Source organism: Phaeodactylum tricornutum, chromosome 14 (assembly GCF_000150955.2).
Source record: "Phaeodactylum tricornutum CCAP 1055/1 chromosome 14, whole genome shotgun sequence".
NCBI classification, from domain to species: Eukaryota; Bacillariophyta; class Bacillariophyceae; order Surirellales; family Neidiaceae; genus Phaeodactylum; species Phaeodactylum tricornutum.
Window position 1 is genome coordinate 762554 of NC_011682.1, and position 27621 is coordinate 790174.

The window sequence follows — 27621 nt, forward strand, 5'->3', positions numbered from 1 at the left end:
TTTCAATATCCTGGCGTGAACCTGCTGATGGTTTGGTCCGTCTCTGACATTCCTCGAGAAGCCCTACCCCTTGAAAGGCTAGGTCTTCACATCCACCGTCAAGTGTAGTGTGATTGGATCGATCCTTCCGCCCCTCACAGCGTGTATGCGAAAACTATTTTCTAGACCTACCAAAATAAGAACGGCAATTTTCGTCTAGTTGACTGTGACTATTAACAGAGAACGCAGCAATAGGATTGGACCGGAGCGGAATCAATGAAGTGGTGGTGTATAAGACCTTTGGCGAACTAGATACTCATCAGTGATTTGGCACTGTATGAACTTTGACCAAGAAAGACAAGGCTGAGAAATACTCATCGAACCGTATCCCATTAGCTAATTTTTCCTTTCCCGTTACTCAAAATCGTCCAGCTAGGGACGTAGAGTGGCACCCGTTGTTGATAGCCAGCGTACGCAGAATACTTTTCCCGGGTAATCCTTTCCGTCAATCTGCCAGAGCCTTGGAATAACAGCGCCAAAAGAATACATCCAATATAAGACCAATGAATCATGACACCGGTACAGCTAAATGCGAAGAGAGAATAGGAGGTCCATAGGCACTGCTCGGCAGCATAGTTGGGCTTTCGCACAATCGCAAAAAGACCCGATTGCAAAAATCCCTGCAAGTACTCTCCCTCCAATGCTTCGCCTGCATTCTTGCGTCTGTACTTTTCCGTTTGGAACGTGTTCTGCTGATTGTCAGCAATTGCCTCGATGCATATAAACGTCATTGCCGAAAACGCAGCAATGAAGTCGACGCTAGTGAGCGCGTTTCCTGAAGTAAAATCTACCGAGACAGCGTGGACATGAGCGACAATGGACGGCGCCGCAATCAACAAGAGCAGAACATTCTGGAAGATGCTGATAAATGCTAGATTGAAAAAGTGCCATACGACAGGGTTTGCTAAGATGGATACCATCTTCCCTTGCGCTACATAACTCCATCGATAGTCTTCATCGCCTCGCCACGGCGGCCACGCGTATCCACCGCGTCGATAAAAATTATATGTCAATCTTAGGCTCCAAAAAGTGGTAACTGCTGCCATGAGCGTAGTCCTAGCGTCGCATACAACGATGCATGCGTACACCGCCGGTAGAATGCTCCACAATTTGTCGACCTGCGAATAATTCCCTGTAAGAGTCGAGACAAGCCAAGTGCCGACAGTGACAATACACCAAATTACGCCTGTACAGAAAACTGGCGTACCAGGCGTTGTCAAGGCATCTATTGTGTCCGAAAGCAAATACAGCGACGGAGAATCTGACATTAGATCGTCTCTGGAAACAACCGTTGAACCGTTTCGGAATGAAGCAAATGCAGGGCAAGTAAGCTGTGTCTGAAAATTTACAGTTAACTGTAAATTGGTTCGCTGAAGGCGTCCACTTCGCGGAGAAATGAAACATGGAAAAAAGTAACTGTAAAACAAAGGGTAATATATTTGTCAAACGGACGCTAAATGTAAAAGCATGAAAACCGGAGTAGAAAAACGGGAATCGTGTTGTCGCATGAATGACTGTTAATTAATATTTTGCCGACGACTTCAGAGACAAATTAGGTAGCTCGAATCGTTCGAACTGACGGTGACTGTGACACGAGACAGAGATTTTGAATGACAGAATTATTGGACACGGAACATGGTTGTCGTCCAAAGTGGTCGGGATGTGTGTGTCTGTTTGTGTGTCAGTCAGTCAGTCAGTTTCCACTCCAAGGTACCAGCTGAGCTGGCTCGCAAAATTGGATTACAAAGCTATCCTGCATTAGATTAGAAAAGAAGTATCCCCATAGATCACTGCGGAATGTAGGGTCACCGCTGGCCTTGCTGGATTAATGTAACAAGTTACAGTTAGTAGATTACTGTCAGAGTCTGCTCTTCGCATTCTTTTTTTGGAAAGGCATTGTAGCAGTTTTGCAATCAGTTGTCGCCTAGAAAATGTTCGTTCTGCTTACAAAACCATTGTGTGCGACACACTTGCTGTAAATTAAACTCGATTTTTGCACTGTCTCTTAAACATTGATTTCTAGTCCTCAAAACCTCCATCTCCCGCCACGCCATAGACTCCCGCCATGATGTTGTTATATTCCATTTGATGTACTTTACCCATGCCTGTCGCTGGCGCCGCACTGACTGGGCGGCCTACGTAGCGAGGGCGTTTTTCGTTGCCGTTTAATTCGCGCGTCGCCGTCATGATACGAGCCAATACATAACTATAGGCTCCCTGCGCACAAAGACAAGCAAGACATGTTAGAAAATGCCATTTTTCTGTTTGCAAGGAAGACTTTCCAAAACCGTACCATATTCTTTGGTTCTTGTTGGGCCCAAATCAATTCGGCATTGGGGTATTTCTGCGCATTCTTCGCGATCCGATCGAACGCGAATGGAGCAATTTGTTCCAAACGCACCAGAGCCACATCCGTACGACCTAATTTTTCACGCTCCGCCAGGAGCTCGTAGTATATCTGCCCAGTGCAAAAGACCAGCGTCTTGACTTGCTCTGGATGATGGCTTATTGCCGGATCAGTCTCGTCGTAGACGCGCTTGAAGGATGTACCTGGTCCCATTTCTTCCAAGGTCGAAACGCAGCGCTTGTGACGAAGCAAGTTCTTTGGTGCTACGACTACTAGTGGCTTACGGAAATCACGATGAATCTGACGGCGCAAACAATGAAAGTAATTTGCCGGGGTCGTGCAATTGACAACTTGCCAATTGCAGCGCTGAATTTGCATACGTTCGTCCCGTGCCAAGCGCGGAATGTAGTGCGGATCTTCGTCCACTTGCTGCAGAAACCTCTCCACACGGCAACTAGAGTGTTCGGCACCTTGTCCATCGTACCCATGGGGCAACAGCATGACAAGGCCAGACTGGCGCAACCACTTGTCTTCACCTGACGAGATGAACTGATCAATCAAGACTTGCGCGCCATTGACGAAGTCACCAAATTGGGCTTCCCATAAAATGAGCGCGTTCGGGTTTTCCAAACTGTACCCGTGCTCAAATCCAAGAACAGCAAACTCGGAAAGAATCGAATTACGAGCAATGAAGCCGGCTTGCGTATCCGTCTTGCTCAGCTCTTCAAGTGGGGCACTTGGAGCCATCTTTTTGGCGAGAAAATTCAATGGAGTGTATTCCTCTTCGGTATTCTGATCCTTGACGACGGCGTGCCGGTGACTAAAGGTACCGCGCTGAACGTCTTGACCGGTAATACGCACATGATTCCCTTCAAGTAGGAGCGAACCAAACGCCAAGGCTTCGGCAGTGCCCCAGTCAATACCTTCGCCATTTTCCGCCATTTCCCGACGCGCCTTGAAGATTTTGGCCATTTGACGATGCAATTTAAAATCGGCTGGAACCGTTCCAGCTTGGATTCCTATCTTGCGCAGAGTCTCAACCTCCACGCCGGTAGGACGAATACGACTAATCTGCGACGGCCCTTTGAAACCGGTCCATCTGGAGCTCAACCAATCCGTCTCTTTTTTCACATACGTCTTGGAAGCTTCGAAATCCTTTTCGTAGCTTTCCAGCGTAAAGTCACGGATCTCTTGACATTCTTCTTTGGACAAGGTTCCTTCTTCAATCAATCGCTTTTCAAAAATATCCAGGGTTGGTGGGTGTCGAGAAATTTCCTTGTAGAGTTTTGGTTGTGTAAAGGCCGGCTGATCTAGTTCGTTGTGACCGTTACGACGGTAGCAGACCATCTCGATAATAACATCCATGCCCCATTCGTGACGCCATTCGACGGCGGTCTCGAGTGCCGTCGACACTGCTAGGGGATCGTCGCCGTTACAGTGAAAGATGGGGCAATTGAAGGCCTTGCCCAAATCCGACGAGTAGGGCGTCGAGCGCGAATGAATGGGGTTGGTGGTGAAGCCAATCTGATTGTTGATGATGACGTGAATGGTTCCACCGACGTCAAAATCGGGCACCTCGGCCATTTGCATGGTCTCGTAGACCACCCCTTGCCCGGCAAAGGCGGCGTCGCCGTGCAATAGGATCGGTACAACGTTACGGATATCTTCTTCTCGGTTTCCACCGTAGTACTGTTTGGCGCGAGCCTTACCCGCCACGACCGGGTTGACGCATTCCAAATGTGATGGATTGGCGACCAAACTTAGATGAATTTGTCGACCATCGGGATAGGTCCGGTCCATTGACGAACCCAAATGGTACTTGACGTCACCCGACATACCCCAGTGATCATCCGATGTACTCTTTTGGTGATCTTTGATATTATAGTTGGTGCCTTGGAATTCGGAAAAGATAAGGGGCATGGGTTTGCGCATGACGTTGGCGAGAATATTGAGTCGACCGCGGTGGGGCATGCCGATGACGAAACTGTGCGCCCCGAGCTCGGACGCGCGATCAATGGCGTCTTTGAGAGCCGGGACGATGGCTTCACCCCCATCTAAACCAAAGCGCTTGGTGGTATTGAACTTGTGCGCCAAGAAATTCTCAAAGCTATCGGCGAAGCAGAGACGTTCAAAGATGTGTGTTTTCTTTTCGACATCGTACCGCGTCCATCGCGGATTCTCGACGCGTTCCCGAATCCAGTTCATCTTGTCGATATCGCCAATGTGCATGTATTCCACACCGAGCGTGTTGCAATACGTTTTGCGCAGTTCCTGTAGGATCATGCGGAGCGTGACTTTGTTGGGAGAATTGGAGAGCTCTTCCAAGTAGCCCTTGTTTCCACCGGAAGAGGCGCCACGAAAGACGAGACGACGATCCATGTCGGCTTCCGTAAAGCCGTAGTGTTCCGCAGTAAGCTCGGGAGGGAATCCGTCCTTGCTGAGTAGCTCGGGCTTGAGATTGGAAGGGCGTTGGGGAAATGCCTCGCGGGTGTGAAGATGAAGAGGATCCAATTGCGCGGCCAAGTGTCCGTTGACCTGGTAGGATCGAATCAAATGTGCTACCGCTAGGGAATCCGACGGAGCGGCTTCGATCGACATACTCGATGCCCGGACTGGCTTGGGCGATGGTACGGCGGTCGGGGACGCGAAATCGGCTTCGTTGTAGGCCACACTCTGTTCCAGATTGTCAAAGTAGCGTTTCCATGATTCGTGCACACTGGTAGGATCGCGTAGGTAGGCTTCGTACATTTCTTCCGCATAGACAGAGGACGTTCCCGTCAAGAACGATTCGTTCTCGTGCACGGTAAGACTGGAGGCAGCGCTGGTACTCAGGCTTCGCTGCGCCACACGGGAACGAGACAAGGATCGGGACAACGTGCCAGGATCAGGAACGCGCCGTGAAGGAGATGGACGATTCCGGCACGGACCTGGACGTTTCAACAAGAGCAAAAGCTGTCGGGCGGACGACATTATGGAGAGAGTATTCTTTTGTCTAATGCAGTTGGTACTTTCAATTACTGCAATCCAGATGACTCAGCGAGACACTTACACAAAACTGTGTCGGAATCTCGAACCAAACAGCCAAACCAGCCGACGAGAGCGCCAACACGGAAGAGCAAGACGATGAACGAATAGAGAGCTTCCCTTTCAATTCCGACGACAACACGACAAATTTGGTATCGCTTTGTGGTTAGGAGTTGAACGAGATGGTTTGCTGGACAGTACAGTGCAGTGTGTCTGTTGTTACAATGGTGGTGACTCTGCTGGAAGGGATCGAAAGATCTCTACTGCCGTCTTTCGAGACGAACCCTTTTTTGGCAGCCGCCGGCAGACGAAGGACTTACAGTCAGGTAGCTACCAGTAGCTCTCTAGTAGAGAACTCTACTAGAGTAGAGCTCTAGTTAGAGCGCTCTACTAGTAGAGTAGAGCTACTAGCAGCTAGCTACTGACTGATCTCTATGTAGGAGCACACAAATCTGACAATGAAAACGCTTCTTACGGTACTCACACGACGATTTCCAACGATCAACTGTAAGTGGAAAGGGTAGGTATAGTACCAGACATGTCTGGGGATCTTACAGTGGTCACCATGTGTCGTCGTATGAACCAGTATGTCTCGAACTCTGGGGGTTTGTCTTGGTCCGTCCTAATGTTGTCGTCGCTTGTGAGAGAACTCGCACCGCCTGGTAGTGACCACCAAACGCACGGGGTACGCTACCACCATGACGAAAAGGAGCTCCTCGTCAATGAACACGAAAAGTCTGACCGGAAACAACAGTATCTATAGAACCTAAACTGCAGTTTGGTGGTTCCTGCAGCAGTGACGAGCCGTCAGTGATTATCCGGTTGGTCCGAGTCGTCCTTGTCCGAGTCTACCCGTTGCCCCAAATCTCTATATAGATCCATCCATATCTAACTTATGTGGCGACAATTGGGCCTTCCCTCTCGCATAGGAGCAGTTGCTAAAAGGCAGCGACTGCCGGCGTCTCCCTTTTCCCAACATCACCACCCAAAACATCAGGGACAACGGGCATCTCTATCAGTTGTGTCCGCCACTTTCTCCCCGCCGTACCAATCTCGTCGTGCAGCTGGTTTGTTGTTCCATCGATCGTTGGCAACGAGTGCTCGTGCCCGTGGGGCTGCTACAAGTCTTTCCAAAAAGGGCAAGCACATCGACAACTCAAGCAGCAGCAACGACAAGAACACTTTACGGATTAAAAGTCGTCCTGACGGAGAAGCAGAGGTAGAATCCAAATTTTCCCTACCCGACAAAGACAAGGAACTCGAACTCGTCGCCGTTCAAAACGAAATTCAGGATCGATACAAAGCCGGTAACTACCCAAGTGCACTGAAATTGAGTCGAGAGTTACAAACGAAGACGGAGTCGCATTTTGGATTGGATCATCCGGCAACAGCCAGTGCTTACAACAACGTTGGACTCATGCACAAACTCCTCGGAAACTTTGACGACTCGCGGCGAGCCTACGAAATGGCCCGTAAGGTATACAAACGTGTGCTCGGGAGCGACCACGCCTCATACGCATCGACGCTCCACAATTTGGGCAATCTCAATCGTACACAAATTCATTTCGATGCCAATTTAAGAGCCACTGATCGACTTTCCTTGGTCGAACAGGCCCTGGAGTACCTGCAACGCGCCTACCGAATTCGAGTGGAAGAGTTGGGACCACATCATCCCCACACCGTGGCCTCGCGGTCCAGTTGGGGTGCCACCCTGGCGGCACAAATCTTGCATTACCACAAAATGACCACCAAACACACCTCCAACAATGGTGAAACCTCAACGAGCCAACTGCCGTACTATATTTCTGTCTTACCGGCCGACGTGTCAACACAGGCATGGGAAGCAGCACACGAGCATTTGAAGGAAGCCTTGGACACGGCCATTGCCAATCCTCGCGGACCTAGTTTGCCACAAAAAAAGAACAAGAAAACTCGCCACGGAAGCAAACAACAACGCACCAAGAAAGCGTCAACTACTTCCACAACACCCAACTTGTCGTCGCTGTCTGAGCTTCCACTCTCTCTACAGACTCTATCAGCCGCCTCGGCCGCACAAAATTTGGCCGTTTTTTGCAAAGCCCGTGCGACAACTACGACCCCCTATGACCAAGCACTGCTGTCACAAGCGCACGAACTCTACAAACAAACACTACACGTCCGATCACAGTTGTTGCCCTCCACGCATCCCGATTTGTACGCGACGCAGTTTAGTTTAGCCGAACTGTTACAGGCCATGGGGGATGAGGAGGCCGCCAATACCTTGCGACAAGCTATTGTTGATACGTACGATCCTCCGTCCAACGACAGCAGTGACGACCATACCAGCGGCGACGGTGCAGACAATGCTCCAGATGTAGACTCCAAACGGTTGTAAAACCTAGAGGAGCTGCTCCGATGTAAAAGCTAGGTGTTCGTCTTGAGCTCAGATGTCAACTTCTACCCATGTGCAGACTTGGTGCCTTCTCCTTTTCTGCTCTAGTAACATCCTGCATGAGTCGCGTGATCCGTAATATACTTGAGTCACTCCGATGTTATGTGCGCACAAGACAATACTTCTTCAAAAGAGAAACTGGAACTGTCCGTGTGTTGTTACCAGTGCCTTAGCCTTATCCATCGAAAAAGACAGGCTCTTCGTTGGCACGTTTCTGGCGAGCGGTTCGCAAATGTGTTATGCTTCGACCAACTATGGTATGGGCAAGGTTAACGTTGGTTCCGCAATATTTCCCTAAAGTAGCATCGAGGAAAAGGACACCGCCATTGGATGCATTTATACGAAGTGAAATTAGTGTGATATCTGCCCTCTTTTCACTTGCAGTTAATCATTCTTATAATATTCATTTCATGAACATTTTGCGGCGCATGTGGCAGTCGATGGAAACCTTTACAAGGAACAGGGGATCAAGTTGACAGGAATTAAATTTGTGAAATCCCGTACCACCTGTCATTCACGGTCAGCGCATTTTTCTACGTCCATCATTCCATAAGTCAACCTGAACTGCCTAGAAAATTACTCGACATGGTATGGATACAACGAACGGTGTGATATCGAGTCTCTTCACAAGCTGACAGACATTCTTCGGAGGTCACACACCAATCGACTTGATCGGCCATACCGTGATCAAAGCAATCCGCTTGGCATGTATCCTGGTGCACTTCAACAACGGTTCGCTTCCACGTCCGAGAGAGTTATCGATCATAACTATATCTGAAAGATCCGAACGGCAACTGCGGGTCCTGCTCACTGCTAGCCATAGCTTCCATCTTATGGTCGAAGGAATCACGTAAACTGTGAATCAGGTCTCTAGCAACCACTTCACGACTACTAATGCGGCTCTGACTGGTATGCGCATGCGAAAAATAGAGCATAATTGGGGACGCTTTCAGTCGCAGTTAGCAAGATGGACTTTCACCAGGACCGATGTCTAGTTTTTAGAATTCTAAGTAAAGGCCACGTCGAGTCATTCTTGATCCCGATAGCTCAAAGCCAGAGATCCCTAACTGCGATCCATCTGTGTTTTCCTTCACTTCCTTTGCAACAATCTCCTCATAATTTTCAATCGCCGCCAATCAGCAAAACCTGACCCAGAAAACGGCAAGCTCAACCTTTCTTGTTCCCGGTATGAAGCTGTTTCTTTCTGTTGCCACCACGGCCCTCCTGGCCGGAGGTGCCCGTGCCGTCAATCTCCGTGCTGCTACCCCTCGTGAGGCCGCCGTCGAAGGCACTCAGTCATCTTTTGCTTCTCAGGCCGCCTCCCAGCTCGCGAAGAAGAACAAGAGAAAGAAGGGCAAGAAGTACAGCCCTTCGTCGGACAGCGATGACCCAATCATGCATGGACATCTACAAATTGGCCATGTTCTCGACGTATCCTCGGCCGATGCCAAGGCCGATATCGACCTCATCGAAAGCGCATTTGTCAATGCTTACAACAACGCCAATCCCAATGGCAAGTATGAAGTCACGTCCATGACCTTGGAGCGCGAAGTCGTCATCCCCGAAGATTTGGAGGCCACTCTGACCAGTATCAAGGGAGAGAACGTCGGACAATTGCGTCCAGGAGTGTTCATTGTAAGTCGTTGGTGTGGACTTACAACGAAGAGTGTACTCTTATAACTGCTTGATTGATTGATTTAGTGTCACTCAAACACACAAATTCGTTCTCCGCACGCCATCCTTAGGACTGGTACTACTTCTTTGGATTCCACTGTCGCTTGTGCCGTGACGATGACGACTACGCCGCTTTGTCCGCTACCGAGCTTCCCGTTCTCGAAGCGAGTGCTCACCGCGTCTTTGAAGACCAATTCTGCCTCACACTCCACCAAAGTGGATTGGAAGAATATTCGGCTCTCGCGGACTGCTCTATCCTCTTTGACTACGATGGAGACGGCAACGATATCGATAGCGGCGATCAGCTTGAGCTCCAGAAGAAGAACAAAAGAAAGAATAAGAAAAAGGGTAAGAAGAAGCACGCCAACGACGACAAGGCTATGGATGGCCGCCTCCTTATCGGCCACGTGCTCGATCTTTCCGACGTGGATAGTCAGGCCGAAATTGAACTCATTCAGACCGCGTTTGTGGACTCCTACAATGGAGCCAACCCTGATGGCAAGTACGAACTCACATCCATGATCTTAGAGCGTGAACGAATCATTCCGGAAGATCTCGAAGGTGCCCTTGCTACCATCAAGGGAGAGAATGTTGGGCAATTACGTCCCGGAGTGTATATTGTAAGTAATCACTCTGGACTGTCATTGAGAACCATCGGACTTGCTTGATTTTCGTGTCGCTCAAAACCACGAATTCTTTCTCCGCACCTTTCTGTCTCCAGGACTGGTACTACTTTTTTGGATTCCACTGCCGCTTGTGTCGCGACGATGACGACTATGCTGCTTTGTCCGCTACAGAGCTTCCTACGCTCAGCGTGAGCGCTCACCGCATTTTCGAAGAAAAGTTCTGTGTTTCTCTCAAAGACAGCGGTCTGAACGAATACAGCGAAGTTTCTGAGTGCAGCATTATCTTTGGCGGAGACGGCACTTACGAAAACATTATCGAAGAAAAGCAGTAAGCATGTCTGGAATGGAAGATGATGGTTTGATTTAAGCAAAGGGGGAAAGAACAGTACTGAGAGTCAGATGATGTTCAGCAAAAGGGAACGGAAACGAAATAACATACATAAAAGATTATCGCCTCCCTATTTGACAGCATTTTGCGGCAACATGCGTAGGGGTTTTGATTAATGCTACTATTTGGCAGGAAGAGCCGGAATATCAACAAACACAGATAAAGAAATCAAGTCGAATTATAATGAAGAGACTCGATGCAAGACCCTTCCTAGTAATCAATGAAAGCCTGAATTGGCAAGCAACAACCTTGGCAGATCCAGAATGGTTTGTACAAGCATTCTAACCATTAACAGTTGTGCTGGGAAATTTACAGTAGCATCAACTGCTTCTATGTCGCTCTATGCGCACGCATCGGCCCGAATGGACATTTCATTCCTTTCCGATATCCGAAAAATTTTATTAGTCATTGCTTCGCTGACGAAGCGAGAATTTCAAAGTTTTCTTTGCCCATGAGATTGCGAAATCGTTCCAAAACTTCTTGTTGGGATCGTCCCGGCGAGTCGGCAGCTTCCGTCTGCACCACGTGCATGGCGGCCGTGTACATATTTTGCAAGGTTTGCCGCTGACCTTCTTCGTTCGGTACAATTGTCATGGCCTCCCGGAAGACCCGAATAGCCGCTTTCCAACTTTCCCGACTTGCGTATGCGCAACCCAACGAGTATCGGGGAGCAAACTTGGTCGGCGCCAACGCAATGGACTGTTTGTAGTAGTGCAACTCGATGTCATTGTTTTCGTGTAGCACACCGAGATTACAAAAGGCCGACGCTCGGATCGTATCAGAGGCCCCGGGCGTGGCCACTACGCGTTGATAATACACTTCCTCCGTAGTAGTGTCACCCACTTGGGAAGCGGTGTGGGCCAAACCCATGAGGGCTTCGACGTCACAATCGTCAACGGCTAGGCACGTTTCGAAACACGCCTTGGCTTTCACGTAATCTTGTTCCGCCATATAAATACTACCGAGGGAAAAATTGACTTCTCCGGAAGTGGGATGGACGTGTTGTACACAATATTCGAGAACTTGTTTAGCCTTTTCGATTAGTCCGTTTTGTTTGTACCGATCCGCCAAGAGACCGTACGAGGCGTCGCATTTTGGATTGAGGACGACGGCAGCTTCCAGAATATCTACACTGTTCGTATCGTCCTCGCTTGAATCTGTGATGGGTGGAGGGGTGAGCAATTGCCGGACAATCTCAGGCTTATTCTGGTGCATGCAAAAACCTCCAATAATGTAGCGTATGCCCGTATTCACGGCGTGTCCACAGTGTTTCACCCCGCCTGGTCGAATAGTGACTTGTCCTGCTTCCATGGATAAGACGTGGTTCCAGGAAGGAGCATCTTGTTGGGCGTGTTCGTTCCCTTGTAGTCCTTGTAGTGGTTGTAATCCTTCAAACCATGTCCCGCCACCCGTGTAGTCGTCGGTGCCACTAAGTGCAATGGTGAAACTCAAACACCCCGAATCCGTGTGTATATCGGTGCGCCTTCCGGTTTCGGGGTCGTATTTGAACAAGTAGGCGTTGTCGACGCACAAATCGTGGGGAGACACCACAAAGTCGGGGTAGGTTCGGGCCAAGAGAGGAAAGAGACGTGTTTGTACGAGATGCGTGAACCATGCGTGTACGGCGGGTATATTTTTGATCCAAAACCCAGCCACCTTGTATTGTCCGGAAGTTTGCATCGACCAGGGTATATTGTTTTGCTGGAAATGTGATTCCGCCATGTCAATGACGTTCCGGCATTCGTCTCTGGAGAGCAAGGGAGGTGTCGTGACGTGTACCACGCGTTGCAATTGATCCGCAAAGTCAGGCACACTCCCGGCAGCATCAATCACGTACGAATCAAGACCGGTTGCCGTTGCGGTAGTAGCATCTGCATTGAGAGAGTCGGGAGGCTGTTGGTTCGTGGGGTAGTTTTCCAGGGCTTGCGCGACGGCCTTTTCGTGACGTTGAAGAGCCACACGCCGGGCCCTGTCGAGGGTGTTGTCGGTGACGTGAGCAAGGAAAGGAGGCCGAGACGGCGTACTCTGACGCGTACTACGACCAGTGTTCGTCGACGCGGCGGATGAAGCTTGGACGCACAACGGCAAGCACTGCTGGAGAGAACCCGTAATTAGCATCAACAGGCAGACAACGGTCGAACGCAGAGACGGAATGGACTGGTGCATTGTTTGGGACACGGTTCGCCACGGGAAACAAATCGATGGGGGTACTTTCTGTGCACGAAGCGTAAGGGTGTGTTGGCACATGGGTGCAGCAAGTCATCGGTAATACCTACCACGTCAAGTACTTTAGGAATCGGCCTCGTTTGCGTCCTCCGAAAAGCGTGTGTTCGCGAATCCTGAAATCCAATTGGCATCCACTTCGTAGTGGTAGTAAACAATATTTAAAGTTTCATCGGTAAAGACGACTTCAATGAGACTATCTCAAGACTATCTTATTTCATAATCCAATCCTATCAGTATCAATGGACAACTCTTGGTCGGCAGGATTGTCTAAACATCGCGAATGGTCCCTGTTTCGTCCACCTAGCGCATCGAAGCTAATAGAGACTTTGTTAGGATTGTCGTGTCCTTTTGAGTTAATCTCACCGGAGTGGATACGTAGTAGGTCCATATTTCCCGTACATTCTATGCAGGACGTCTTGATGATACGTAACGCAAGATTCACTGTAAATCGTAGGTGCTGTCTCATACTGCCTAACTGTAAGTCACATCACCAGAAATGAAACAACTGGACTTGTTCACTTTTGACCTCATGGCACTAACACTAACTCTTTCAACCGTACGTAGAGCACACGCACCTGAATGACAACGCTCCTGGACGTAACCTCTTCACGCCCTGCCCTCTATTCCACCTGTCTCTGTCTTGTCTTTTACGGGATGAGTTTTCCTTCCCGACACTACTCTATGGACCGACAAGTCCTGCCATTGTTGTTTTGCAGCAATTGTTACATAGGTAAGGACTCTATGTTTTTAGGAACCATAGAAGATGCTACGCGTCACTCCAATCTACGGGAGCCGCTGGAGTCCGCAAGGTCAAGCCGAAGAGCCCTCCTGTACGTTGGTGGAATACGGCGACTGTCGGGTACTCTGGAACGTGGGTTGGTGGCCTCGTCACGTACATCCGCATGCTTCCCCCAACGGCAGCAGCGGAATTCGTAGTCACAGTGATCAATTCGCCTTTCCCACGCTGCCAGCACATGATTGTCTCGTACTCACGGACTCGACGCTACAAGCGTTGGGAGGGTTGCCCATGTACTACAGACAGATGAAAGACACCCAACCGGATCTTCCTCTGCCTCCCATCTACGCCACATTTCCCACCGTCAAAATGGGACAAATGACCTTGTACGATCAACACGCCGCTATATCCCTCGACGGCGGGCAACCGCCCTACACGCTACGCGATCTCGACGATGTCTTCGCTTCCGTGCACGCCATCAAGTACTCTCAAGCAATGCGTGTCTACCCACGCGACACGAACACGAAACACGCCTCTCTTTCCGTGACCGCACACCGGGCGGGACACGTGGTGGGGGGAGCCTTTTACGTTGTTCAAAGATTACGTGATGAGACCGTTGTGGTGCTTACCACACAGTATCACGTCGCCAAAGAATTGCATCTCGACTCGAGTACCATTCTCAAACACGCCACCACGCCTGACGTTCTCGTGACGCATCCCGGGGGACCTGCTCTTCGTCTCGCTCGTTCCAACGTACAAAATACCGTGACTCCACTCGTCCCTCCACAAATGGTCACCCAAGTCGAACGCGTCCTGGTCGAAACAGTCCTCAGCGTCCTGCGTCGCGACGGCAACGTGCTTTTACCCTGCGACGTCTCGGGGCGTGTCCTGGAGGTACTACTTGCGTTACACAATCACTGGGATCGGCACCGTCTCGCTGCGTCGTATCACTTGATTTGGTGTGGACCCATGGCACCGAACGTCCTCGACTTTGCCCGTTCCCAACTCGAATGGATGGGGACCAAACTCGGACACGTCTTTGATGCACAAGCCGGACCGCACCCCTTGACGCTGCCGCATGTTCACGTCTGTACCAATACACGGGAATTAGAAAAATTCCTGGCCGAGAACCCCAATCCTGCCTGCGTTGTTGCCTCGGGTTTGAGTTTGGAAGGCGGGCCGGCACGGGATTTACTACTGTCTTGGGCCGACAACGTCGACAACGCTATTCTCTTTACAGACGCCTCGCAAGCCTATTTGCGACAACACACGCACTCTAAAACGGAAATGCAAGCGAATCCTACTGCGATTGCGTCCACGCCAGACGAAGACCAAATAATGGCGGACGCAATGGTCGAGTTCCCGATCGATGCATCCAGTGTTGCCGTGTCGACGACTAAGTACGGCACCAACCAGGCAGACGTAACGGCGCTGACAGCCGTTGCTCCTCTTGCAGGATCGACTACTATTGTACCCGTGGAAGATGAAACTACCGAAGATGTTGACGCTGGTTTGGTGGGAACCGCCGTGACGGAACCCTCATCATGGACGACAGCCGGGCAACTGTTGCGGGCCTGGTTCGAAGCTAAATCACAGGGACGCGAAATGGATGATGTCGTGCAGGTTGATGTCTGGGTCCCGCACAAGAGCGTCCTGACTGGACCAGAGCTGGCAGCCTTTTTGGCACAAGAAGAAGCATCCCGTCGCCGGCAGGCTCTGGAAGAGGAACAACAAGCCATGTTGCGGGAAGTCGAATTGGCCAAAGGTCAATTGCGGTTGGGCGAGGATGAAGCCACCAGTGGTGGCGCGGGGCTTGCAAGCAGTATCAAAGCAATGGCACCGATGCGCATGGCGGCACCACGACCTCGCAAAAAATCGAGGTTCGATTCGTCTCTCTTTCTAAAGTTTTCCAAGCCGTTACATTGTAAGTGATGTTAGAGCTTTGACTCCTAGAGACAAGGAAATTGTCATAGTTGGTTTAGTTTGCTGGATTGCCTTTTTTCCTTACCCTTCCATTTATTCTCAGTAACGTTCGAAGTCCGTGAAGAAGCGGTGGGTATTGGACAGGTCGATTCAACCTCGAAGTATGGAATTGGAGAATCAGTAGGTCGTTCCGGAGACATTTTGGAAGACGACTACGGAATAGCCGTCATCCCAGAACGTTTCACAGATATTGTATCCGGTGTCGACCCTTCCAAGTTCGCCACCGGAAGCGGACGTATCGGGGACGAGGTGCTGAGGCGTGGTTTCGGCTATGGCGTAGATGGTCAACCAGGCGGTCAGGCCAAACGATCCAAGTTGTCGGCTTTGTCTTCCGTGGCGGCACGAGTATCGGAAGATGAGGATCAAGACGATGGCGATGATATGGACGAGCAGGCGATGGAGGCTGTCGACTTGTCTGAAGGGCACGGTATTGTCCGGGGACGGAATGGGCGGCCACCGACCAAAATTACGACAGTGGCTCGAAAAGTGGAAGTATTGGCAGAGATCAACTACATTCCTCTGGAAGGACGAGTTGAAGCACGTGCGGCGCGACAGTCCGTGCGAGCCTTGCAGCCGAGGGAAGTCATTGTACTAGGCGGGGCTTCACAAGGAAGCGGCGACAATCCGGAAAATTTGACTGACGAAGTAACAGTCTTGGCCAAAGCAACCAAAGCTTTTACGCAAGGTATGCATGACGTGCGGATGCCATCAGATGGAGAGGTGATAGAACTTAAGGTGGGACACGCTGCCTATGCCGTACGACTCATCGACACACCATACCATCCATTAAAGGAGCGTGAGGCGGCAGATTTATCGCATGAACCAATCGAATCCTTTGAGGCCAAAGTTGGTATGTGTACTGTGAGTGTGTTGAATACAGTAGCAACAGGTCAAAAGGTTGCAGCCGATGGAAGTATCGTTCTAGCACCAAAAGACTCTGGTGCCAACGATGATCCATCTATTTACTTAAGTGACGGAGACGTTTTGTTGACGGATCTTCGAGCTGAGTTGATCGCTAAGGGCATGAAAGCGGAATACAGCACGAAAGCTGGGGTTGCTCAATTAGTAGTAAACGGAAAGGTTCTTGTCCAGAAAGCGCAAGACTCGGGGCAACTGGAAGTAGAAGGACCTCTCTGCGAAGACTTTTATTTGGTGCGGGGTGTTGTCTGTGGTCAGTTCACGGTTGTATAGGGACGGATTCCCTTCGGCGAATTCGCTTTGTGCCACGACTCCGACTTTTACAGGCGCTCACCACACTTTGGCCTTAACTAATAGCTTCTATCAAGCTTCGCTACTCAACAATTGGATTCAGCCGTACTTACATTCATGAGAAGGTGCACTCACTCCCTTCTGAGATACTTTAGGACCTAAAAGAACCATCAAAAACACACTTACATGTTAATAAGAAAATAAGTTTAGTACTCAAGAAAAGAGCACGATTTTATTGCCAAATCTGGATAAACATGAAACATAAAAGAGGCTGCCAAAGGTCTACAACTGAAGACGATTGGCGACAAAGTCAGCATCCTTATCACCTCGTCCCGACAAATTGACCAAGATAGTTTTTCCCGGTCCTATTTCCACGGCCAACTTCGTCGCGTACGCCACAGCGTGCGCGCTTTCCAAAGCAGGAATGATGCCTTCGACACGAGATAGCTGCATAAATGCATCTAAGCATTCCTGATCTGTAACAGCCACATACTTCGTTCGGCCAATGTCTTTCAGGAGACAGTGCTGGGGACCAACTCCAGGGTAATCCAGCCCGGATGCGATACTGTATACTGGTAGCGGCTCGCCGGTCTCATCTTGCAAGTTGTAGCAATTCATTCCGTGGATGGATCCTTTGACGCCGAGAGTCATGGTCGCGGCGTGATCGGAGGTCTCCAAACCTCTGCCCGCAGGTTCAACCCCAATGAGTTGGACTTCGGGGTCTTCTAAAAAGGCCGTAAAAATCCCGCGCGCGTTACAACCTCCGCCGCCGCAGGCAACAATAGCGTCAGGCAATGCGCCCCCCTCCAGATCTAAAAATTGATCGCGCGCTTCTCACCCCACGATGCTTTGAAAATCTCGTACCATTTTGGGAAAAGGATGCGGTCCAACGACGGATCCTATGGCGTAAAAGTAATTGACCGGATCTTTGAGGTACTCCTCAAAGACACTGTCGACGGCGTCCTTGAGAGTGCGGGTGCCTCGAGTGACGGTGATGAGCTTGCAACCCAAAATTCTCATTTTGGTCACGTTGGGGGCTTCTCTGAAGAAAGCAAACACAAAGCCAAATTTTGTTAGGAATTGAAAAAAAGCCAAATCAGTTTAAATTTTTTTGATAAACGAAACTAAAAATGTGAATTGCAATGGACTCACTTTTCTACGTCAACCTGCCCCATGTGAATTTCGCATTCAATTCCGATCAAGGCGCAGGCCGTGGCGAGGGCCACACCGTGTTGTCCTGCACCGGTTTCAGCCAATACCTTGGTTTTGCCCATGTGCTTAGCCAGGAGCGCTTCCCCGAGACAGTGATTGATTTTGTGAGCTCCTGTATGGTTCAGGTCTTCACGTTTCAAAAAAATGCGGGCACCACCAATTTTTTCCGTCAAACGGCGTGCGTAGAATATGGGACTTGGTCGACCGATGAAGTCCTTGTTGAGGGAGTCCAATTCAATTTGGAAGGCGTCGGTTCGTATGAGTTTCTCGTACGATTCGGATATCTCGTTCATAATTTCTACGAGTTGCGGAGGCAATTGCTGTCCCCCGTACTCGCCAAAGTAACCGTCCTTGCTCGGCAGCTCGTGCGTTTGACCCTCAATCGTAGCAAGCCCCATTTTTTGACTGAGTTGACCGCCTACTGTCTCAATGGGGCTAAAACCGTTGGGAGCCGTGTCCGTGCATGGCATGTTTCTGGAAAAGATCTGGTCTCGAACGCAGTCGGATAATATTGCAAAGCTATGGCTGCCGATGAATGTGGAAGGTCTATTTTACTGATAATTGTAATTTTTTGGCAGAGACTGGAAATTGGGAGTAGAGGAACACAAGTGTTGACAGAGAGTATCTTTTGAGATCCAAAAGATACTTCATCAACATCTGCCTCAAAATCAATCTTCGACAGAAGGAAGGTGTCCAAGCGAGAACCTGACACGTCATCTTAAGGAAATCCAACGGGTCCTGCTAAAGGTGTTTACAGTTACAATGAATCGGCATGTAGACATCAAGCATGATGACGAAAACGATGCCTAATTTTTTCACATCCGACAAGTGCAAAGTGATTGGGGTAACTTCATGCATTTACTATTAACAACATTTGTTGACGGTTTATGCCGAATTATTTGATTCCCTGACGTTTGTTTACAAAAGCTGGTCTTTCTCGCTGTGCAGATTAGCATTGGCTTCAGAGAAAGGTCGATGTGCCAACGACGACGGGGGCAAAGTGTGCTGTAATGATGACGAGGCCAATTCAAGCTCATCTCCGTCATCCTTGTATAGCGCTGCCTCGGCTTCTAAAATGAAACCGTCTTTGGTGATCTCAGCAAAGTATACCGACATGTCTTCCAGAGACCTGCCTTTGGTTTCCGGTAGGTATGTGTACAAAAAAAACAGGACTAGCAAAGACGCACCACTCAGCAATAGAAAGAAACCTGCCCAGCCTACTCCGTTGGCTATCGACAGGAAAGTACTGGCCATGATCGTGGCACCGAGACGATTCCAAAAAGCAGCGACACTCATAGCTTTCCCCCGAATACAGTTAGCGAACACTTCGGACGGGATTAGCCATGCACCGGGGCCTACACCCACACTGAAAAAGGCCAAATACAGACCGAGACCACAAATGATGACCCCTTGACTCCATGCAGTGTCAATCCAGAAGGCGAGACTTACTAGAGCCAAAGAAACAGCCATACCGATCAATGAAATAAACAAGAGTGGCCGTCGTCCCTTGGTGTCAAAAAGCTTCCCGCCGAGAATGACAAATGATAATTTGACTATTCCGAGAATAACCAGTACTGCACTTTGCGCTTGTCGCGATTCGATGCCGGACTCATCGATAACATCCAACAAGTAGTACTGAATTGCGTCGATGCCAACTATTTGTTGAGATACAGCAGTGCCGATTCCAACCAAAAGCATACGTTGAATAGCGGGTGTCGGGTGTAGCAACACCATCCAACCCACGGAATTCTCGGCGACTCGTTCCCGAATAATAGCCTGTTTGATCTCTTCCACGACCAAGTCCACATCGGAGCCCGGAGGATACGTTTGTAGCAAAATTTCCGTGGCTTCATCTACACGATTCCGAGAGATCAACCAACGCGGCGACTCCGGAATGACGAAAATGACTAATGCGATCATGACAGTTGGCAAAATAGCACCAAGCAAAATCATAAGACGCCATTCCTGACCATCCGGTAACCATGCTAGAAAAAAACCAGTTGAAAACCCCAACACCAGCCCCACATTGTTGGCGATTTCGGACCATGTCACAAGTTCCCCGCGGTGGTGTGGCGGGGTGACTTCGGCAATATAGAGAGGATCTGTTGGGAAATCCGTAAGCTGGTTTGAGCTGTTTACGTTTGGCAAGACGATGAGTGATAAGCTCGGTACTTACCAACCGCGAGGCCTGTTCCTACCCCAAGACCGACAAACGATCGACCCAGCATCAAGAGGTCGAAAGTGCTTGAAAACGACTGCAGGAGTACGCCTACGATGAAGCCAACAGCTGCCAGAATGAACGTTGACCTTCGGCCGTATGTATCAGTAAAATGATGAGCAAAAAATGCACCAAACACTTAAAAAGAGCAGGTTAGTTGTATTGATCGATTGGACAAGCTTTTGTGACAATACGAGGCCGCATAAACGGCAAACAGATAACCGCTGTCTCTGCCCTCAACTCAAAGCCGGATCATGTATCTTTCTACTCACTTGCCCAAAAGTTGATGCTTCCCGTAAACATTTCACGTTCAAATCTGGAGAGTTGTAAATCATCTTGGATCAGGCGTCCAGCCTCTGTGCTCACGCCAATATCGTATCCCAAGTTGGCGGAGTTCAGCGACGCGCAAAGGGCGAACACAATCGTTGCCCGCGTAAGTATCGTTTCGTTACGTGGGAAGTTTTCACTAGATTCCATCTTGTCTGAGTAACGCTGCCAACAGGTTTTTCCTTTGGTTCGGCAAGCTCTTTTCGTCGTGTTTTCGAAACATGCGGAAGGGGTAACTATTCTCTGAAAACTCGGCTTCACGGAGAACGCGTGAGTGACTTTCGTATTCCCTACACTTTTCTGTTATTGGCCCAAAAATGCGGAACGGTATTCGTAGTTAGCATAGGTAATTTTGGAAATTAAGTGTGACATGTCCAGCAGAAAGTGACATTTTCGCATGAGGAAAATAAGCGAACTTTCATCTCTAGTCTCTATTCTACCGGCCCTTGTCCTCAGCTAAGGCAGGCCCTCGTCCTCAGCTGAGGACGCAAAAATAAAGAAACAAATGGGCCAAATCATGTAGACGCGGTACAAAACTATACAGGTAAACGGGATTTAGCTATGATGATTTAGAAGCACATTTTTACCATAAAGACTAGGAGTTACTTGCATCAAATTAGTACTACAAAGTCTTTAACTACCATGCAAGGTAGTCAGGTGTTGGGCAAAGCCACATCTCCGAGCGCACTCGGTCTGATTTTCATCAAATTCCCTCGAATTCTAAGTATAGGATCCCTCCCCAGCATTTCTGACAATGCGACAAGCCTGATTTACTTATCACAATCAAGTATTTGGGATGGAATGGCCATTTAATTGACATCTGAACAAGCTATTTGGGTTCCTAAACATATTTGAAAAAAAAAATCGATAATTTTTGTGTTGACCGTCATTTCTCTTTCACTATTTGGTATTAAAGCTTGCTTGCTACTTTACCGCAAGACGTTTCAGAGCATGCTGAAGACGATGGTATCATTACTTTAATCAGATATGTTTAGGTTTGAAAACTGACCTCAGCTGAGGACAGAAGTAGAATAGACACTAGCTAACTGTAAATTGTATGTTGGGACTTTAGGATATGATCATACTTTTGCTGTGGTACGCAATCCATTCACAAGGGCTGTAAGCACATATGTTCCCAGAAGGCCATTGGGACAGCTCTTTAATTAATGATGAGTGAATACCTGGTGAACTTTACGTTATAGATTGAACATTCGAGCTCAGGAACTACCAAAATGTTCACGCCGTCACACGACTTCTTTGCAAAACACGGTCAACTCACCCTTAACTGTGATAAATTTTGAAAGCAACATTGAGAAGAACAGGCGACCAATTCCTGAAGCTGTACACATACTTCGACAAGAGACTTTGGCGCAAGATTTTGATTACCGTTTAGAACGCTTCGGACTCATCTGGACACTGTCGACCGAAAGAGAAATTACGCAAAGTGGTGAAGTTGACGAGGGAAACCATAGAAATAATTTCGCGTGTATACTCTGAAGACTTCGGAATATATGGCTACCGGATAACTTTACGGGTATAGTATTGTCTAACTCATGATGATTCCGGTGCTGCTAATGTAAGGTGCCACTTGATGTTGGTTTTCCCGAGTTTTGTGATGTGTTGGATCGATATTCGCGATTAGTTCTGGATTTGTCATATCCCGCCAACCATGATCGCAATAACGAGCTCATGACCATAGTTTTGCCATTTCTGTTTTGTAGTGGTTTTCAATTGGCAATTACAATGATCGTTATATGCATATTCTCGACACTAAGCCCAGACTTTGGCTTGAGTGTCCCAACTTCCGGTGCAAATCGCGTCCTCGTGGGGACTGATGCCGATGCACGAGATGTATCGATCGTGCGCACCTGTATTCGTGTAAGCTGGTCCAGATCGTTCCGACAAAATGTCAAAGCACGAGAAGTTGCCCTCCGAGTCACCGCAGAAAACCAGTCGGCCCGATTTGCTCACGGCCAAAGATGTCAATCCATCCGATGGAGACTCACTGAAACCTCCACTGCCGTTAACCGCCGAGGACCCCAAGCTCGCTGGCCCTTGGAATTTTGCGAGTTCATCGCTGGCCCTAATATCAAAGATACGGACGGTGTTATCTTCACTACAAGAGGCGAAACAATTGTTGTCCGATGGTAGGAATTCTACTCCATTGACGTCACCTGTGTGTCCAGTGAACGTCAAAGTCGAACTGGTAGGGGCTCGAGTGTCCCACACCTTGCAAGTTTGATCCACTGAACAGGAGACAAAGACATTGCGATCGCTTGGTCGGAGCGACAAGAACATGGCATCTGCCGTGTGCTCCTCGAAGCGTGAAACGGGTTTGTGCGTGTTGATATCCCACAAAATACAAGTCGAGTCACCCGACGACGTGATGATTTCTTGCTCACTCAAGAAACGGCAGCAGGAAAGAAAACCGTCATGCGAGGCCATTTCGGCAGCCTTACCGACATTATTGCGGGGGAAAATCGTACAAAGATTATCGAGTCCTCCGCAGGCTACCAAATTGCCTCTAGTTTGCTCGATACCAACCGCCATGACGTAGGAAGACTTGAGACCAATTGACTGCAACTTGTTGCTGGTAATCGCGTTCCAAAGAATCAAATTTCCGTCTTGTCCCGCCGTAACGACCGTTTTGGAATCGCCGCCCCAGTGCAATGCAGCAATTCTACCGAAATGTCCCTTGAGCGTTCGACGCAGTTTGGCGGCAGAGGGAGCACGAACCGGCGACCCCTGCGCCGCCGAGCCGGAATGTTCCCGTTTGGACTTTTGTACCTTTTCAATCTGTTGCGTCAGAGAAGGTACCTATTTGTTGCGCGTGTCGGGTAAATCGAAAAGGACAAAAGCCGAGTGAGAGACCGAGGCGGGTTTGGAATGACACCGTTTCCGTTTTGAAGCAAAAGAGACGTTGAATGGCCTCTTGTTTTCCCAGCATGAAAAGATCAGGGGCGGATGCCAAAAAACAAGTATGCTAGTGTTGGAAAGTGTATCTTCCAGGTAGGGAATCTTTCCCAACACATTTCCGGATATCGTGAACGGTCAGCAACAGAATGAAAGGAATCGAAGATGAGCAACGTACCTCCTCTCTAGCAGTATCCTGTTGAATTTCGGAAGTAGACATGACTTTACTTCTTTATGGTGGTTCGTACTAGCACGAAAGTAAGCGAGCTTGCAGGAGGCGGACAGGCAGATATTGGGATCTCAATTTTCCGCTCTCGACCAAATGTAGACAAAAATTAGAGCTTGGGGTAAGCCGAGACACACAGATTGGAACTAAGAACGCGTGGTATTGATGACTGGTGAGTTGCAAGAGTAGATCGCTCTCCCTTTTTTACAGTTAGTCAGGAGACTCTGTGATGCCTACGGTCTGGTCTGACTTGAAGATTTCTTCGCGATCGTCTCCGACGGGTTGGTCTTTCTCTTCTACGCCATCAGACGGCAAGGTACGCGTTTTACATAAACGCACTTTCCGAATCTACAGTGGCGCCACCTGACTGAATACCCGGAGACCTTCCTTGTGTCGATCTCGCAACCACAACAAACTCCGAAGTAACCGTAAACTCCCCCCCAACCGGTCGACGGTCTGTGCGAAATCTGGTCTGGCAATTTCAAAACTGACGTCCGCGTTCTGTGCGATCACCGCGTTACCCCGCGTAAAGGTCACATGAAGAGTAGGTAATCCTTTTTAAGCTACAGGTAGATAGCTAGAGCTACCTTCCGCTAGTTTGGCAATGAGGCCATCTATCTTGTCAAACAAGCCATCCAACTCTTACGCAACAACTCGGCCCGGTACTAAGCGGGCAATGCCCTTTAAAAATCTAGTTTTGTGGTAGACCATCAATTTTTCAGAAACTAGAATCTGACCAAAAGGGCAACTTTGGAAGGGATCGACCTACCGTTGCAACTTGGTGATTGATGGCTTCCGACCCGTACGGGTGAATACCAATGAAAGGTTCCATTCCATCGTGGTGGCGGGCCTTGGTGCTCGCGACTACCTTGGCCTATGCTGCTCCAGTAGGTCATAGTCCGCAACGTGTAATCTTTACCAAACATGCGTCGCGATCGCCCATTGCCTGGAGTTGTTCTTTCCCCCGCGGAGGTTCCGTTTCATCGGTATCTTCTAGATCTTCCGGGGCCCTCAACGTTGTATTACTGCAGGATCTCGGGCGAAGCTTGTGGGCACGTGCTCGCACCCTTTGGAACGAAGGATTCCCTGCTCTGCCCGAAGCAGATTCTGCCGTTGCGACTCGGGCGCCGAAGGCTCGGTTCGACCAGTCCGGGCCACCGTCTACCCGACAGAACTGGCACCAAGAAAAATACAGTTTGCAAACCTCCGCTGCGTTCTTTTTTTCTCCGACGCTGCGGGTCGTCAAGCTTGCAGTCGTTGCCTTTGCTTTGTCAGAATTCCTGGTTGCCCTGAATTTACTCGAAACTCGGCTCGCTTTCCCCCCGTTCCGGTCAGTTAGGTTCCGGGCGCCTCCCAGTTTAGCACAGTATCGTGTACGGATAAAATACCGTTGGAATCAGTGGCGATGGGATGGCGGTTTGCTGCGGCTCGAAACCTGGAAAACGCCGTCTCGCTTGTCGAAAGCCTTTCGGACGCAAGTCTCGCCTCAGCACCAATGGGCCGTAGGGACCACGTTGGGGCTGGTTTTCTCTCCCACCATGCTGTACATAGGTGCTTTTGCATTGAAATTGTCGGTCGCCACCTACGTGTGCTCCGAGATCTATCACGTTTGGAAAACAAACACGTGGGCAGCTGACCAAGATCGTCATAATGTTTCGCCTTGGCGTAGCAAGGAAGAAATTACCAACAGTAACAGGAACTCCGACGTCCAAGCTTGGTTGGATTTTGCGGGCGCCTACCTGGAGTACTATAGGGACTGGATACACTATGTGGTGCAAAATCCCAGACACCTGCGAACGGTCGTTCCGTTAAGAGATATGCCGCGCGAAATGCAGCAAGGGTTCTTGGTGGGATTTGCGCTGGGCGTCGTCTTTGGAGCCTGAGAGCATGATAAGAGCTTCCATTCGGTGACCGGTGCCTACACCGGCTAGCATTTGTCTATAGCGTTCGTCCTAAGTGTCGCTGCATGCACACTATTTCTATAAACATGATTCGAGAAATACCCTTCTCCTTTACAGTAAGAATTTTCCATGTTTGTAGCGTCAATAGAGGGATCGACCGAGCATCAGTATATTGGGATTTAAACCTCAGAACCGGGTCGATCTGGACAATCCATGACAATTGTCGTATTCCCCAGAGTACGGATGAAAGTCGATGAGGTCCGCGACGGATACGTTTCAACGAGAATTTGGTCGGGTACCGGTTTGCTACGCGAATGAACGCAAACGGTGCTGTCATAGGTACTGCTTCCAGTACGTCCGTGCGAGCAGCTGCCTCCTTTCGGATCCGGTGCCGAGCTGCCGTCTATATGTACCGTTGTACTCTTCAAGGCTTTCCGTAAACACGATACAGCTCAACTTCGGGAGCGTGTTTGAAATCGAGTTGGAGTTGTACAACGCGCTGCACCGAGGGCGACGTTTCCAAGGCAGCCAAGTACTTGGCCAAGCCGTCGCCGCGTCGACGTTCCACACTGGTAATCATGACGGTATGGGGGTTGGCACGAAAGAGGGCTTCTTGACAAGTGACCAGATGCTTCCAGCTGTCGCCGTAGAGATACTCAAAGACACAATCGCAATTCAAGACCAGATCAAAGCCGTTCGGCAAGCGAAGCTTCTCCAACAATTGGTGCACACTGTCATCGGACCAATCCAAAGCCTCGGCTTGGAGCAGTCTTCCCCGATCGGGAAAGGCGTTGGCAATGTTGTCGCGCAATTGTGTCAACAAGGATTCCTTGTCGGACAATACGACGGGCGATTGTCGTAGAGCGTGCAGGATCATCCCCGGCAATCCCAAGCCGCATCCCAACTCCAGTACGTTCGTGACGTCAGTGAGGAGTAAAGGAGCTTGCGTTGGCGACAACAAATACTGCACGGCGACTACGGCAGCCCGCCAAATGCGGGTGCCGGCCCACTGCGTCCCGTGAAACAGGGGGGCCATTTCGGTTGCGGGAAGGCAGGTGGAGAGAAGAAAGGGTTCCACGCCGGGCCAAGTCACTCGAATACCCGTTTCTAGACCCGTCTCTGTGCGTACGGATTGTAACCAATCGGAATACTCGTCTTCGTCGCTTTCGTCGTCGGCGTCTGGTTCCTTGTCGGGGGAAGGATTGGAACCCTGGTCGGGGACAGTTCCGGTCTGCCGTGACGGTGTTTGGTCTTTGGCGGTCACTAGATCCGCCATTTTGGGCGTAGCCGTCCTACAGTGACGCTAGCTAGCTTGCTTGCTAGATACGGTGTCGCCGACAATGTTCTTTTTTCAAGAAACAATGGATGCATGAATACAATGCCATCCAAACGCGCCAGAAGTATCGGTATATGGTAGGCTAGAAGCATGATGGACATGATGGACAGTCCTGAAGTGTGGTTCGAAGACAGACGGAAATACCGCGCACAGTCAACTTCCTTCTCCGGGTACTATAGGGTGGCAAGGGATGTGTTGTCGGTTGGCGTTCGGACGCATACGTGGAACCTGACTCACACACAGTCGCGAGTACGTAGCGTACGACGTCGTCTTCCCAATCTGCGTTTGCGAATCACGAGAGAACACGAAAAGAGTTCGGACGGAGTTTCGTGTAGAAACACATCCCCTTCACGGTGGGCAAGCCGTAGGATTCACGGATGTGCAATCGGACGTGTCATCGGACGTATCCCGGGAACCCAGCGGTGTTGGGATGTGGTCCTCCTCACTTTCGCTAGCGCGCTGACTGTGAGTGTGTGAGTCATCGGCCGGGAATCAACCCAAGGTGCGACCAATGTGGCGCGCTGGACGAAGGCACCACCATCCACTGCGGATGTGGAAGGATACCTTTTGGAGTCGGCTAGCTTTTGGTAGGTTTCTTCACTCCCCGGATGCGATACTTTACCAGCATACCGACAACGCGTCTCTTGCAGCATTTGATAATATGTGTAAGCACACGGACGTCAGCTCTCCGACTGACTACCAACAAACACACGCACACACACACACACAGATATACACGAGTCAACCCTTTCTATTGGAGTCACTCACTGTCAGCCCATCGATTCGATCGAACACTCGAGTGCGC

The 27621-nt window shown here is 49.6% G+C and overlaps 11 protein-coding genes across 11 annotated transcripts; 4 read left to right on the forward strand and 7 right to left on the reverse strand.

Annotated features, from left to right (window-relative positions):
- Positions 1-371: 371 nt before the first annotated feature.
- Positions 372-1373, reverse strand: PHATRDRAFT_47763 (predicted protein; the record flags this gene model as incomplete). The annotated part of the gene is made up of 1 exon (XM_002182094.1): positions 372-1373. Exon 1 carries the CDS (start codon positions 1305-1307, stop codon positions 372-374), a length of 936 nt encoding a protein of 311 aa, XP_002182130.1. The 5' UTR covers positions 1308-1373.
- A 493-nt stretch (positions 1374-1866) lies between these two features.
- OGD1 (2-oxoglutarate dehydrogenase E1 component) lies at positions 1867-5603 on the reverse strand. The gene is made up of 2 exons (XM_002182095.1): positions 2333-5603; positions 1867-2256 (listed from the first exon to the last, which is right to left on the reverse strand). Exons 1-2 carry the CDS (start codon positions 5354-5356, stop codon positions 2059-2061), a joined length of 3222 nt encoding a protein of 1073 aa, XP_002182131.1. The 5' UTR covers positions 5357-5603; the 3' UTR covers positions 1867-2058.
- A 663-nt stretch (positions 5604-6266) lies between these two features.
- Positions 6267-7784, forward strand: PHATRDRAFT_47765 (predicted protein; the record flags this gene model as incomplete). Its single annotated transcript, XM_002181936.1, has 1 exon — positions 6267-7784. Exon 1 carries the CDS (start codon positions 6306-6308, stop codon positions 7782-7784), a length of 1479 nt encoding a protein of 492 aa, XP_002181972.1. The 5' UTR covers positions 6267-6305.
- A 1245-nt stretch (positions 7785-9029) lies between these two features.
- On the forward strand, positions 9030-10473 carry PHATRDRAFT_38057 (predicted protein; the record flags this gene model as incomplete). The annotated part of the gene is made up of 3 exons (XM_002181937.1): positions 9030-9476; positions 9587-10135; positions 10237-10473. 3 exons carry the CDS (start codon positions 9030-9032, stop codon positions 10471-10473), a joined length of 1233 nt encoding a protein of 410 aa, XP_002181973.1.
- Positions 10474-10934: 461 nt separating this feature from the next.
- On the reverse strand, positions 10935-12776 carry PHATRDRAFT_47766 (predicted protein; the record flags this gene model as incomplete). Its single annotated transcript, XM_002182096.1, has 1 exon — positions 10935-12776. One exon carries the CDS (start codon positions 12774-12776, stop codon positions 10935-10937), a length of 1842 nt encoding a protein of 613 aa, XP_002182132.1.
- A 742-nt stretch (positions 12777-13518) lies between these two features.
- On the forward strand, positions 13519-16665 carry PHATRDRAFT_52285 (cleavage and polyadenylation specific factor; the record flags this gene model as incomplete). The annotated part of the gene is made up of 3 exons (XM_002181938.1): positions 13519-15415; positions 15518-16324; positions 16364-16665. The coding sequence occupies 3 exons, from the start codon at positions 13519-13521 to the stop codon at positions 16663-16665; spliced, it is 3006 nt and encodes a 1001-aa protein (XP_002181974.1).
- Positions 16666-16965: 300 nt separating this feature from the next.
- Positions 16966-18293, reverse strand: TRPB (tryptophan synthase, beta chain; the record flags this gene model as incomplete). The annotated part of the gene is made up of 4 exons (XM_002182097.1): positions 16966-17495; positions 17522-17540; positions 17575-17725; positions 17836-18293. The coding sequence occupies 4 exons, from the start codon at positions 18291-18293 to the stop codon at positions 16966-16968; spliced, it is 1158 nt and encodes a 385-aa protein (XP_002182133.1).
- A 520-nt stretch (positions 18294-18813) lies between these two features.
- Positions 18814-20640, reverse strand: PHATRDRAFT_47769 (predicted protein; the record flags this gene model as incomplete). The annotated part of the gene is made up of 3 exons (XM_002182098.1): positions 20386-20640; positions 20072-20251; positions 18814-19997 (listed from the first exon to the last, which is right to left on the reverse strand). The coding sequence occupies exons 1-3, from the start codon at positions 20588-20590 to the stop codon at positions 18814-18816; spliced, it is 1569 nt and encodes a 522-aa protein (XP_002182134.1). The 5' UTR covers positions 20591-20640.
- Positions 20641-22210: 1570 nt separating this feature from the next.
- PHATRDRAFT_21897 (G protein beta subunit) lies at positions 22211-23811 on the reverse strand (the record flags this gene model as incomplete). Its single annotated transcript, XM_002182099.1, has 3 exons — positions 23532-23811; positions 22479-23257; positions 22211-22445 (listed from the first exon to the last, which is right to left on the reverse strand). The coding sequence occupies exons 1-3, from the start codon at positions 23571-23573 to the stop codon at positions 22211-22213; spliced, it is 1056 nt and encodes a 351-aa protein (XP_002182135.1). The 5' UTR covers positions 23574-23811.
- Positions 23812-24397: 586 nt separating this feature from the next.
- On the forward strand, positions 24398-25462 carry PHATRDRAFT_47771 (predicted protein; the record flags this gene model as incomplete). Its single annotated transcript, XM_002181939.1, has 1 exon — positions 24398-25462. The coding sequence occupies one exon, from the start codon at positions 24398-24400 to the stop codon at positions 25460-25462; it is 1065 nt and encodes a 354-aa protein (XP_002181975.1).
- Positions 25463-25904: 442 nt separating this feature from the next.
- PHATRDRAFT_38064 (predicted protein) lies at positions 25905-26756 on the reverse strand (the record flags this gene model as incomplete). Its single annotated transcript, XM_002182100.1, has 1 exon — positions 25905-26756. One exon carries the CDS (start codon positions 26754-26756, stop codon positions 25905-25907), a length of 852 nt encoding a protein of 283 aa, XP_002182136.1.
- Between the last annotated feature and the right edge of the window lie 865 nt (positions 26757-27621).

What these genes read in the sequence shown, in the direction of transcription:
- OGD1 (XM_002182095.1), bottom strand. Translation starts at nt 5,356, where the DNA reads ATGTCGTCCGCCCGACAGCTTTTGCTCTTGTTGAAACGTCCAGGTCCG. An exon ending in AACAAGAACCAAAGAATATG is followed by an intron (nt 2,257 to 2,332) that starts GTACGGTTTTGG and finishes CTTTGTGCGCAG; the next exon opens with GGAGCCTATAGTTATGTATT.